At 45.1% G+C, this 13854-nt stretch overlaps 3 protein-coding genes across 3 annotated transcripts; 1 reads left to right on the top strand and 2 right to left on the bottom strand.

The window, feature by feature from the left end:
• Positions 1–95: 95 nt before the first annotated feature.
• N7537_010779 (putative mitochondrial inner membrane protease subunit Imp2) lies at positions 96–1006 on the bottom strand (the record flags this gene model as incomplete). The annotated part of the gene is made up of 2 exons (XM_056901833.1): positions 96–456; positions 561–1006. The coding sequence occupies 2 exons, from the start codon at positions 1004–1006 to the stop codon at positions 96–98; spliced, it is 807 nt and encodes a 268-aa protein (XP_056747120.1).
• A 593-nt stretch (positions 1007–1599) lies between these two features.
• On the bottom strand, positions 1600–2313 carry N7537_010778 (macro domain-containing protein; the record flags this gene model as incomplete). Its single annotated transcript, XM_056901832.1, has 2 exons — positions 1600–1651; positions 1706–2313. 2 exons carry the CDS (start codon positions 2311–2313, stop codon positions 1600–1602), a joined length of 660 nt encoding a protein of 219 aa, XP_056747119.1.
• A 9743-nt stretch (positions 2314–12056) lies between these two features.
• Positions 12057–13775, top strand: nsdD (GATA-type sexual development transcription factor NsdD; the record flags this gene model as incomplete). Its single annotated transcript, XM_056901831.1, has 4 exons — positions 12057–12088; positions 12146–12995; positions 13133–13450; positions 13563–13775. 4 exons carry the CDS (start codon positions 12057–12059, stop codon positions 13773–13775), a joined length of 1413 nt encoding a protein of 470 aa, XP_056747118.1.
• Between the last annotated feature and the right edge of the window lie 79 nt (positions 13776–13854).

Raw genomic sequence — 13854 nt, 5'->3', positions numbered from 1 at the left:
CCAGTCCACAACATCATCAGAAATGGGAAAATCAAGCTCTATTAACAAATGCAAGATGCCAATATATGCGCCAACCCCCATCTATAACCAGCTCATCAATTCAACATAGGCTGGTCGAGCTTAACAGCATCCTTCAACACACGATTCCGCACACTCTGTCGGTACGAATCCGCAGACGCATCATCCGTCGACGTAGACTCCCAGTCCGTCCAGTTCAGCCACCGCATCCGTGGTCCCAGCACTGCAAATACCCGCCCAGTAATCAAACTAAGACTGACAGGCCCATACGTATTGCTATCCAGCGTCTTCCGCGGATCCTCCGCATCACCCTCCAACCAAACATGATTCCACGGGACGATCTGCGTTTGCCGTAGACATGGCTCGCGAGTCGTGATCCGGTCACCGGGTAACCCGATAATGCGCTTAATAGCGATATGAGCTGGGTTTGCAGGTGAGCTATATGTATCGAGGATATTGTTAGTATTTGCTGCACTCGACTCGACAAAAACAGTATATAAAATAAAAGTAAATAAGAGTAAACACGCATAGGAAAAACCCACCGGAAAGTAACAATCATCCCTCGTTCAAGCTTGCGCTCCTTTTTGAACGGCAGTATAGATCCCCACGGCCACATGCTGACCATCACCATGTCGCTCTTCGTTTGCGTTTGCGCATACTCCTCGTTCAGGTATGGTGTCATTGATGGGCCGCGAACCCACATCACTTGCATTACGTGTTCTGGGAAGAAGAGGGCAATTGGGAGGATAGGTGCTGCCCAGCGGAGAGTGCGGCATGCTCGTCGGACTGGGTATGGGAGGGCGGAGATGCGTTGGCGGAGGTTTGCGACAAAATGTGAGATGAGCGCGGGTGTTCGTTTTTGTTTGGAGAGAGAGGGGCCCTCATATGTTGAGGGTTCGGGAATTTGAGGCTTTGGCTCTTCGCGGATATGGACTCGGAACCGCGGATTGGGGGTTGGTATTCCTCTTGGCCGTTGTGGTTTTGACATTTTTGAAGTTGGAGGCGGAGGTTAAGGGGTCGGGGGATTTGCGGGGACTATCGATTGTGTTGGAGATTGGGTGTTCAGTTCAAATATTCGAGTTTCATTATGCAGCTATGATCATCGAAAGACTTGCAATTGGAATTGGAGTGAAGTGGTCTCAAGCTGGAATCATGATCAAATGCGCGATCTGATAGGGTGTTTGCATTGTTTGCATTATGCTTTCTGCAAATGCGTTGCGCTGACACTAAGATGATTGTCTTCGTAGAAGATAGTACAAAGAAAAGAAGCTGCTTACAGAGTTATTCCAATAATAAAAATTGCCCCTACTAATACGAAAGCGCTATCAAAGTATGGGGACGAACTGTCTCATCTTCGCCTTATGTGCTACACAGTACAGAGAAACACTAAGACTTAGGATGGCGGTTTCAAGGACCCTTTGAGCAAAAATCGCTTCTAGGCTAATATGATATCACAGAAGGAAAATATTGTGGTTCGCGTTGAATTCGTATGGTGGCGGTCGTAAATCATGTCGGGGACATGCTGGTACATGTCTCCACTGTGTACAGGCCGAGTGAGGCGTGTAACAACTTATTGGTGGTTCAAGCATCGCTGCTCTCAGCCAGGTCCTCCTGCGTGGGAGGGAAATACTGGCTGGAACTATTGTCAGTATCTTATCAAGCAGTGTGAGAGATGAGACAGGCTTACGGAATGAATTCCTCATAGGCGGTCACCTCCTTGGGCTCAAAGTTGCAGAAGATGACACGCTCCAGCAATCCGATGTTAGGTCCAACGAGGAATTTCCGCACTTCTTTGATGGCATCTTCAGCGGCGTTTCGACTGGGATAGCCGTAGACTCCGGTGCTAATAGCGGCAAAAGCAATACTCTTCATATCGTTTTCGACTGCCAATTCCAGACTGCGCCGGTAGCAGGATCGAAGGAGCGCGACGGGGTCGTCTTCGTTTTGGTAGATTGGGCCGACTGTGTGGATCACACGCTTGCAGGGCAGTTCATAGGCGGAAGTGATCTTTGCATCGCCAGTGTCACATCCATCAAGATGGTAGCATTCTTCAACTAGCTTGGGACCTGCCGCTCGGTGGATTGCACCGTCCACGCCACCGCCTCCGAGGAGAGACTCATTAGCAGCGTTCACAATGCAGTCCACTTGGAGCTTGGTGATGTCATTGCGGATGATAGAGATAGTGTTGTTGAGAGACTGGGATGGTGGAAATTTTGAGGACACAGGAAGGAGCCGCTTCGCACGGTACAGACGTTCCACAGTAGGGATATCAGCCAGCGCCAGAAGTGAAGACATAATGTAGACAAATTTAGGTAAGGCTGGGTCCAAGATGAAATCAAAGAGAAATGGTATTTACTATGGATGTATTGGACTGGAAGCTCAAGTGGGGATATGCCAAGCTCGGTGCACGGTCCACTTGATGAGTTACAGTCACGTGGCTATCTCATACATTGGATGTTTAGGGATGAAGACTTTATGTTATACCCAAAGATTTGTAGATAAAAGGAAGGAGATCAATATTTTGGTAAATAAAAAGGCTAGGTTTGTGTAACCAATTTACTTTGAGACTAACAATGTTGGGTGTTTGCTTGAAAAGAGCAGCAATGCATCAAATAATATATAATCCCACATAGAATCCACAAATCTCACGTATAGGACCAAGCACAAACACAAGGGGGAAAGATGCCGAATTCAAAAGGCCTCTTTGTTTCCTTATAAATAAGGCTATGCTAGAAATTACCCCTATATTTATGAACCAAGCACGATGTATAGGTCTAATAGATACAAATACTGAAGCTTTGGCATAAAAATATAACTCGGCGTATATGATACGATACCCATCAGCTCTATGCACGCTGTACTCCGCATTCCGCACAAGATAATCTCATCCAATGATTAAGTTTTGCTACGAATCATCCCGCTGCAATGTACTCCATACGGCAAGCTGCATTGCATTACCGATGCACCTAGCCTAAAGAGACGGGATTCCGTACCGCTCAACCCTAGGACGTAGTATCCAAGGCCAGGGCTCCTATCATTGGCCATATAATACCGGAGACAGAAAAGGTAAAGAGTATGAAGCCCGGGCTGTATCTGTGTGCAGCTTCGGGATTTGACATTGGACAGCAGTAGAGGGGCCAGCGGGAGACAAGTTGATTGGTTTGAGACCTCGGTGGCACATGGTTGACGTCTTCTCTGTGGATCAGTCATCTTACCACAGATTTGCCAGGTTTACGGGTAAAGTCTTTACCAATTTACCAATTTACCACAAGGACAGAGATGGGAGTTTAGCATGGAAATCACTATGTACGATCGACTCCCACAAAATTGTGTTGCAAATCCCGAGTCGCACTAAGAATGGAAACCGGAGTAAGCGCGTAAACACACTAGCTTGACTGCCCAGATCCCCGGCGCCTTGGACTGCGTTGGGATTAGGTACTCCGCACAGGCCTGAGAGTCAAAGACCTCCCCTTCAATATATGGGAGTCAATATACAGGAGTAGTACTCGGTACCTAGGATAAGATTACGACATTCATAGGGCACTTTCGAGTGTGGGTTCATATTTCCTTTGGCCCACCTCTCTCCACCGTGAAGACCCTGCTAGAACCTGTCAGATCAGCCGTGGACCGCCGTTTTCATGTCAGTTCCCTTTCCAACTAACATGACATGGATCTACGGGGACCCAGCCCATGTGCTTTGGTATAATTTACGATTGCCGATCCTTCGGTTGGCATCTGTTTGGGTGATTTTTCCACTAGTTCGTCCAGTCACACCTTCCTCTTAAAGCGACAAAAATAGCGTTGAGATGACATCGGGAAAAAGTTTTGGAGGAAAATACCAAATTAGGGCTCCGCTTCTAGAATTGCCTGGGACCAGAACGAACCAGTTCTTTTTTTAGCCTCTATAGGGAGATTTCTATGAAAGTACAAGATGGATCAGGGATCGGGTGGATACGTGGTCATTTTAAGAGATCAAAGCGGGAACATTTCGTACTTTTTGAAATTTTTCTTTTGGAAGAAACAGCCGGAGGAAAGCATAATTATTCTAATTATTCTCTAGAATTCTTGCAATGACAAATAACATGCACCAAAAGTTCAGGCGGAAGTTCACGGCTGTCAAATTCAAAGTTTTCCAACCATCAGGAGACTTCCTAGACGTGTGGTAACTCAGATTTTAAAACTTTATAAGACCTCACTGGAGGAATCTTATTCGTCCAGATAGCCAAAATTAATATGTAACTAGGCTAGGCTTGTTGCTAATGCATACGTCAAAAGTCTTGGGTGCATAATTCACCTGTCAATTACTGCAATGGGCCATATCTGCAGCTTAGGATGTGCAAATGGACTGGACCCTTGATTTCGAGCTTTGCGTTTGGATGGGAAAATGATTGGTGCGCTTGTATAGAACCAGTTCTCGGCTATTCGGTTATATCTATGGGTGCTATTGCGGATTTGGAATAGTCTCTGATGTTACGAGTCAGGTGAAAAAAAAAAAAAGGAGCGGTTATTTAGAACAATGCTCTTAAAATCGAGAGGATCTACTAATATATCGTTTGAGATGGAAGTATCACATATATGCCGCATAGCTTATGTGCCAAGCGATTACGCTTATTTGAAGCTTTTGGTCCTCCTGACATCCTTGCTAGTAGTCTGTGTGACAGCGATAGAGAAGGGTATCCATTATAATCATCGTCCACTTTGTCCAATGGAGAACCGTTTGAACCTTTGCCGAGATGTGGCCGAGCCCGTCCACATGAAAATCGAGACCGGAAGGATTCCCGTGCATATGATTAATACTACTTATACTTTGATTGCCTCTGGAAAAGGTCTCGACTACAGCAAGCATACTCCGTACATCCGACGTAGATCAATCCTTTCGAAGAGGCACTACATAAGCCATTAATACCAAGCACGAAATGTATATGGAAGATTCAAGAAGTGCCCGAGAGATCACCGAGAGGTCGAGTTCTTTCCAACATACTCCATACACAATATTGTATTGCGCCAGTCTCTATTTGGTATCTCGAGTGAGATTATACTTAAAGGGCATAACGCAATGGCGATCTGCTTAAAATAGACATGTTTGATACTTCCCAGCGGATGTACACAGAAACCACAGCATTATCAGGACCTAGAATTGACAACACCCCACATGGCAGTAAACCTTCAGACCAATTCATCATCTTTACTCCTCAGCCGTCTCGACCCGCAAAGAAAAACACATTTTTGCGCGTGTACGGAGTATCGAGTACGTATATCAAACAGCAGCATAGGCCAAACGGCAGATAACTCCCGAGATCTGCATATGTTGTAAAAAAGCATGTTGATATAATTGATATGATATTCTAGAAATGGAGCTATGGAAACCTGGAGGGACTGTCGGGACTATTGCTACATCCACTGTGTATCCACCGGCGGATCTTAATTAATCCAAGCCAGCTTTTGTTCATTTCCTCGCGTGGCTGAGTATGGAGCATATGGAGTGCAATCTATTTGTCTGTGGATTAGAGATTGGGAGGGTTTTTTTTTTTAAAAAAAAAAAAAAAAAAAAAAAAAAAGATTTAGTACAATATACACATGTGTGGTACATGGATGGTACGTTATGAATCAAAGATTTAGGTCTAGTTTTTGTGGCAGAGTGATATCGTCATGAAGATACTATCAATATATCATTTATGTACTTTGCACTCCGCCTAGGCGGAACTATCCGACATGCACTGTCAGATTTCAGAGATCAAGATAGTTCGGGATTTGGGCAGATGCCGAACCCGCAATATCAGTCGAGTTAGAGATTCCTTTTGCCATTGAAGATGGTGTGGATCAATGAAAACGGCCAGCCCACTTATAATCTCGTTAATCTCTCAGGAAAACTTTTTTTTTGGCTTGAGCTAGCCCCGCATTAGGACTACTAGTTGGCGCTAAGCACCTAGTCTCTGGAAGAGAAAGAAAAAAGAAAGGAAAAAAAAGGAGGAAATTCCAAGAGAAATACGGAATTCCTCCCCGCCGATCGAAGCGGTCTATCTTGTGGTGGAGTCTGGGAACGGTCCGGCTTGATTTCCCCGTTTTTATTTTGTTTTGGCTGTTTTGTTATTATTTCCCCCTTTTGTCGCCGTGGAGATTCTTTATAAATGTCGGTCTGTCTATAATCCACACAAGCGAAATGAGTAAAATCCCTGACCTCTTGGCTCAGAGTTCTCCCGTGTGGGTGTGTGCGTGCTTGGACAATTGAAAACATGTAGCTGTCAATCACAGAGATCAGGGGAAAAAAGAAAAAAAGGAAAAAGAAAAGAAAAAAAGTCTATTCATTCTTCCGTCCATAGGATATCCCATGCTTTTTTGAATCAGGAGACAAGAAAATACCCATAAGTCTTCAGGCGGAAATATCCATAATCAATATCACAATAATATCACTGCATATTGCATATTTGTATGATTTAGGGAGCGGAGTAACAGAGCGGAGTTCTTACCAATCCATCCGAACTAGTATCAAAAAGGACAATTTCTATTAGAATATCGTAGATCTGACACGTTTCGATGAGGAGTTCGGTCTAATCTGTAAGCCAGTAAGACACACTAAGACATCTTGCAGGACATTGGTTCCCGTTATATTGCCCGAATAATGTTACTCTTATCCTCTTCTGGCGCAATACAGCTAAAGAACCCTTGCTAGTTCGAAACATGCCCCGTCAACGTTGGTGCCGTTCCTTTGCCGTACGTGCAGATTGCCTTGCAGATTGGTCCTGATTTTTGAGAACAAAAAAAAAAAACAACCAAAAAAAAAAACACATTTTCTCCACCTCATTTCTTCTCCTTGGTCAATTCATACACCAGGATCGGCCCCTCTCTTCCTTCTTCCCTTAGTCTTTGTCTTTTGGTCAACTTGCAGCTGTCAACTTACTCTTTTCAGACTAGAGATCGGAGAGATCCCTAGGTGTCCCCACTGGGCGAATTAAACAACCTCCTGAACCGCCACACTTCGGAGTCTCGGGACATGGCATGATACTTTGGAGACTGGGTAGATTTCCGGAGGTTTTACTGTGTACGGCGTAGGAACGTGAACCGTGCTGTGTCTGCATGGTTATATCATCCCGGTGAGGGGAATATGTCTTAGTCTCCTTTGCTGAGTCAGTTGAGTGTCAGCAGATAACCAAGTAACTAGTTATTCTTGGCTGAATCGATGAACCTGATGTCTTGGATTTGGCTACTCCATATTAGTCTTGGATCGTAGATTAACGCGATAGTTGTAAGATGTACTTTGTATTCACCGCCTTCATGGACGATACCAGTTCGTGAGCCATCTCCCAGGATCATCATATGTTGTATCGAAAAAAAAAAAACCGAAAAAAAGGATAGTCAATGGTTGATACGCACTAAAATTGGGATCGGATCTGGACCTCTTGCCAACTTGAGCAAATAAGTTGTCGGTCATCTCCTTGCGGTTAGGATTCTGTGACCGTCTGTTTATGTATTCTCCACAATTGTTCGGGAAAAATAATTATAGCGTGCTAAAACATTCCTGTGATTGTTTTTTTGTCAGACTCGGAGCTCAGGGGAGAAACGGTTCTAACGGTTTGTCGATCAACTTACTCGCGAGATCATGTCTCCAGTTGTCTCTAGTGGTCTCCAGTTATTTTATCAAGTCATTTTTCTTCTGCTTCTTAGGCAAAGATCTTCACCTTTAGCGGTTGTATCGTAAAGTAAAGTAAAATAAAATAAAACTCAAAAGGTAGAGGCGCTCGGCCAAAGATCGGCACCTTCTCCAGGAGATAGCTTGATATAGGAGTCAAATCTCTTCGAGAACTCATCTCATTGGCCATTGGGTGTGAATTGTTCGGAGAATTTGCGGCCATTCGTTCAAATATCTCCTATGGGGCTAGGGGGCGTTGCAAACACGTGAATATCTTCGATGCCAAAAGCCACTTTCGAGGGCAATTTCTTCTGCCTCACCAGACTCTGGCTCAATGTTATATTTGACCATGCTGTGATATTCCCAGTGGGACGCGACCTGTAAAGAATAGAAACAAAAATAAAAAAATAAAAACCACTGTCTAGGCCTCTGCGTAATCCATCCTGCACTCCTAGTTGCCGTAAAAAGGCAACCAGGACGGACTCCATAAAAACTGGTTCTGGTTTTTTTCCGTGTTAAAAACAACTAGGTTAATTGCAGAAATTATACTTCGATCGTGTATGATTCATCAATAGCGTACTGTAACCGGGCTAGTGCGACCAGTTGCGATTCTGATAGTTCAGATCGAAAGGCGCCGAGACATCGCGGGGAAATCCGGTGCCCCTGATGAACCCAGACACACTTGTTTTGTCGTATGATGTACAATCAGAGATGCAACTCCGTATTGTACAGAGTAGCTGTGGATTTCAGCCTCCAATCTCATTGTGATGAGTCTCATCGGGATTCAGCAGTGTGATCTTCTTACTTGCGCCTTGTCCCTCCCCAGCACCCCATTATCCTGCAGGTGGAGAATCTCCCAATTGCAGAGAGATCCTTACTGCATTCATGCTCGGCAGATGGAAGTGACCTACCATGCATGCACTAAATCTCAAGTGCGCACAGAATGCATCGTAGAGTGGCTGGAATAGTAAGATCCGGCTGGTGCACTGGGCTTCTCACCATGCAGCGACTACTGTGTAGATCGCTTCCACACAGTTGGTTTCGGACCCGTCAACAGAGTCCATTGTGCGATTATGAGCTTATACGCCGCATTCTCATTTTTTGGGGGTGGGGGCAAAAACACTGCCTCCTGGATGTGGCCAGCGCATGAGCTGAAATCCTGTGCACTGGGAATTCAAATATGTATCAGACTCGGGGTTTGCTCTTGCTTGTACGGAGTATGCATGGGGAAGATATCATAAATATCTTTCAAGGTTGATCCAAGGTAATTCCCTCAAATGTGCAGAGTACTTTGTACACGGTACAGCCATGGTACGGCTAAGAACCGTCACAGATCAACCGTATTTGATATTCCGAAGATCTTGAGGCGATTGCCTTTCACCGTTTTTGGATCTTCGACTTTTAGACCGTGGGCCGACCGTTGGACCATACGATGTATATCGTACATCATTATGGGTCCTCCCCCCTTGAGTCTGTGCGGTGAAGTGCGATCAAGGAGGCGAACGGGGCCATAACAGCTCCGTCGTGCCAGGCTTGGGACTAGGGATAAACTGGGTAGACTATCCCAGTATTTTGAACGGGAAATATGACGTCTAACGTGGTGGATCCGAGGCCAACAAACTCAAGGCTCCAGAAAATTGATTTTCCAAATAGTTTTGATCCTTCGGTGCTTTTGAGAGTACTCCGTATGGGGCACGGAATAGTAAATTGAAGTGCTCCGTAGTTAAAAGTCCGAAAGTTCTAAGACACTATAGAGACAGCGCTAAACACTATCGATGTCGGGCTTTTCCCGGGACTTTACGCAGGGCGCCTGGAAAGGCAACCAGCCATATGCCTCTTCTCCTCTTCCCATAAATCCAAGCTTTTCACGTTTTCAAGTTTCCTCATACTGACACAGTTCTCACATTATAAATGTCAGGGTCTAACGGGCTGAGATGGAGTGAAGCCCACGCGATCTCGCCAATAAACGTCCCGTGTTTTGATCTCGATCTAAAGCTTAAGCAACGTGTTGCAATACCCTTGCGATCCGATCCTTTCGGCGGGTACTCAAGGGGGTAGCGTGCTCCGAGACTGACGAATTATTTATTGATTAATTAAAAAAAAAATTTCAATTTTTTTCTCCCTTTTAGTTTGCCTTGGTCGGTTTTTTTTTTTTCTCCTTTTACTTTTTCTTTTGTGATTTCACCTGCGCCTGATCTTGGCTTGTAACGGCGTGGCTCGGTGACGTAAATAGTCTCTAATGGGTATTTTCTGTTTGAATGAAAATAAGAATCACATATGATACTCCGTACTGGTATTATTGATAGGGCAATGTATTAAGAAATAATGAAAAAAAGGCAAAATAAAATAAAGTAGAGTGAACCATGGAACGTTGTAATCCAGACCACATCGGGCACTTTCAGATCTGACTGTGTAACCTCAGCCACGTCTCTGATTCCCCCCAGTTGCGATGGAAAGAGCCCCTCTGTGTCCCCATTCTTGAGATCTTGAATTAGTGTATACCCCCCTTATGCATCTTGTGTTTCCCCTCGGTGACACTACTTGGGGTTGCATGTCCCCCCAGACTCAATTCTTTACCTTTCGAGTCATTTGTTCTGCTAACCCAGGGCTTTGGGTCATATTTTGCGCACAGGCTGCAGGTATACAGATTAAAGAGTGAAAAGATCCTTACAAGGTTGCCTTCCAAGTTGGCCCTGAACCCTGGACTACTGTAGTACTGGAGCACTCATGAACACCAACATAGATCTGACATCATGTCCTTCACTATTAATAAATTAATAAGCTCGGTCTAGTTAACCTCTTAGAACTTGGGTTTAGTTCATATCCCGAGGCTGACATTTTTACCCACTTTGAATCAGAGATCTCTCTCATGTGACATCCATAGATGGATCTAAATACAGGTACTTATATACATAATAGTTACTTACCGTGTTAACTAAGTCCATCTTAGGATTAGTTAGTTAGTTACTCTCAGATTGTCCTGCGTTAGTAATGCGCTATTTGTTATATAATATAATAATAGATTGATTCCAGCATACTGGTGATGAGCTAGAACTATTGTCCGCTAGCTCCTCCTCCTGTTGGACCACTCTACCGGTATTTCAGCCGTCCCTTAGCACGTTGAGAATCGGCCGTTTATCTCGATCGATCCTAGGTTCTGGGGTAGGCTAACTTCCTTTTTTTTTAAACTTTGTCTCACTATTCACTATTTACTATTTACTATTTACTCCGTACTAAATATGAGTGTCGAGAATATATTGGATAGGTTGTGGGTCATTTACCATGTAGGAAACTTCGTGTGCTACTAAGATGTTGGATGTTCCTGACCAGTGTCGTACTGTGTCTCTAGATAACAGACACCGAGGACACCCTGCAGGTTCGAGAGAAGTATGTGTAATTACATGGCTAATTAGATATGTACTCTGTACTCTGTACTCTGTACAGAAGCCTATCTGTAATTATTCTTTGGGTCCACCGAGATATCAACAGACACTAAAGACCTAAAGACCAACTAGTGATAGGTATGATCCCGATGATCCGCAGTTGGTAATTTGCCTTGTAAAACCAGGTTATGACGATCTAGCAATTTCCCTGGGTAATTTTCCCCCCTGTTCGGATCTCGATCTATTTTATTTTATTATCTTTTATTTTTTCGATTTTATTTTATTTTACTTTTTTAACCATATTTCTTTTTTATTTTATTTTATTTATGTTTTTGATAGTAAAAATAAAATCGAAAATAAATAAAATACTCAAAAAAATTAAGTTCCTGTACTCCTCCCTAAGCTTCCCGTTTCCAATCTAAAGCCCGAAATGAAGTAGCCTCGATCCCCTTTGATTTTTGGTTGGCTTTTCCCCTCTCTTAAGGTGTATTCTTTTATATTTATCCCCATTCCACCTCGTGCTTTCATATTTGGATTGACATTCCCATTTCCACGCTTTATATCCCTTTTTGCGATCTTGACTCTTTTTTTTCCCTTTGCTTTTTTGGTTTTGATCAAGATTTAACATACTTTTTTTGGGGAGGGGTTTCTTTTATTCTTCCTCTCTCTCTCTCTCTATCCCTCTTGAGAGATCTCTATTTTTCTTCCTTAACTTCCATTGATTTTTACTTTGGAAAAACCAAAGAAAAAGAAACAAGGAAATTGAAAGAAAGGGAGAGAAAGAGAAGGTAATTTACTGGTAAACTCATCTTACTCGGGCTCCATCTAAACGCCACTTCCAACCTTCGCCCCCCCGGGATCTTTGGATCGTTGGATCTTGGGATCTGGGCCTCTTTTCCCTCACTTTCGGCACGAACGGGTGGAACGCTTTTCCCAAGTCGCACGAGAGGCAACATTCCGACCTTGAATTTTGTTTTCCTTATTTCCATTCTGGAAGGCATCGCATCAACTTATTTACTCTCAACGTGATGGGGTCTTTGGAAGCCGCACCTAGGCACAGGTTGGTCTTCCGACCTTACAGTCAGTCCCCCGAAGCTGACCAACCTTCAATTTATAGAGACCCTTTACCCGCGATAGGTTTCCTAGGGAAAGACGGATCGGGATACACTTCTAGACACCCTTCGAGCGCCACCACTTCTCCAACTTCTCTGATGAGTCCTAACATCATGTACGCCGGACAACCCCTACCTTACTCCTACGCGTCGAATGCACCACCGGGGTACATCTCGTCACCGGAGGCACGTCGCCTGGAAGATGAGAAAGAAAAACACACCCCAAGACAGTCCCTGCCATCAATCCATGAGGCCCTCGGCAACGACAATCCTCTCCCATACCCTGCATCTACCTCCGCTCCGCCACCACAATCCGCACACCCTGCGCCGCCTTCACATCTCATCGGACGACCGAGCGCAGAAGGTCCAGCTGGACCGCCGAATCCCTTCTCGAATGGTCCACCAACTGGGCCCTTGATGCGGGAACCCGGTTTCTCCCATCAAGGCCAGTTGCAAGATGCATCGCGTTCCAGTCTCGCCTCCATCAATACACAAGATTCGCGCAATCCTTCACTACACTCCATCAGTACGGGGAAGTCTCCTACACAGAGCGCTAAAACAGGAATCACGTCGGTTGGATCGCAAAATTCATCCGGCTATGAGTACAGTGCGCCAACCTCCGCCGGTAGCGTGGCCTCGCCCAATGGTTATGGCCATTTCCCTCCAAATTACTCCTTTCCGCCACAATCCGGTGGCCACTCATACCCTCCTGCTCCCTACGACAACCGTGCCTACATGGGTGCACCACGTGTGGAAGAAGTCAAGGGCGGATTTGTGGGTCGACCAGGTCCTCCCCATAGCGACTCCGGAAAACGGCATCTGGATGTTTATGATGTGGAGACATCTTTGAATGAGGTATGAATTTTCCTTTTTTTTTCTCGCTCTTTTTTTCGAATTGGTCATCTTTTCTATTTTCGAACCACATTGTACAAAATTGATAAACGGCTTGTCAAATCACCCGAAATTACATGTGGACTGACATTGTGGAACAGATCGCCGAATTAAGTACGCGAACCCTAGACTTTTCACGGCACTACGCAGCTCGCGCACATCAAACGCAGCGTTCTGGCCCGCTCTTAGGGTCCCTCCCCTCGCTAAATGAGGTGGAAGATATGCTTCATATGCAACGGCGGAACCAAGATGCCCTGATCCGGATACGCACAGCCGTGGTCAACCAGGAACAGGCGCTCGCCGAACAGATGGCGCAACGAAAGGCGTTCAAGACTGAAGATGATCACATGGCGATGTACCAAGAAGAGTTCAAAGGCACTGGCGGGTTTGCAGGCGCAGACCCAAAGAAACGGCGTGGAGTAAGTTCTGGACTTTTTCCTTTTTCCCCTGGATTGGTCATGGTCGACAGTGATTGACACCCTGCCACCCACCCCCACAACTCGAATATGTTTGGCTAACCCCGTTTTACAGAAAGCGGCCCCTCCTGGTCGTTGCCACAGCTGTAACCGAGCCGAAACACCAGAATGGCGTCGGGGACCAGATGGTGCCCGGACGTTGTGTAACGCCTGCGGTCTACATTACGCCAAGCTGACTCGTAAGATGGGCGCTCACAAGGCGGCGAGCCTGGGTTCAAACCTGAAGCCCAAGTCGGTCCTCGACTCCGCCTCACCAACCAGTCATTAAGCTTCTTTTTTTTTCATGTGGCGTTGGAAAAAAAAAAAAGGTGGGAAATAGAAGGCAACGGAGTTGGGCCATTTTCTTT

The sequence above is a fragment of the Penicillium hordei genome (assembly GCF_028827395.1).
Source record: "Penicillium hordei strain IBT 12815 chromosome Unknown utg000006l_segment0_segment0, whole genome shotgun sequence".
NCBI classification, from domain to species: Eukaryota; Fungi; Ascomycota; class Eurotiomycetes; order Eurotiales; family Aspergillaceae; genus Penicillium; species Penicillium hordei.
This window is presented reverse-complemented; position numbering and strand designations above follow the sequence as displayed.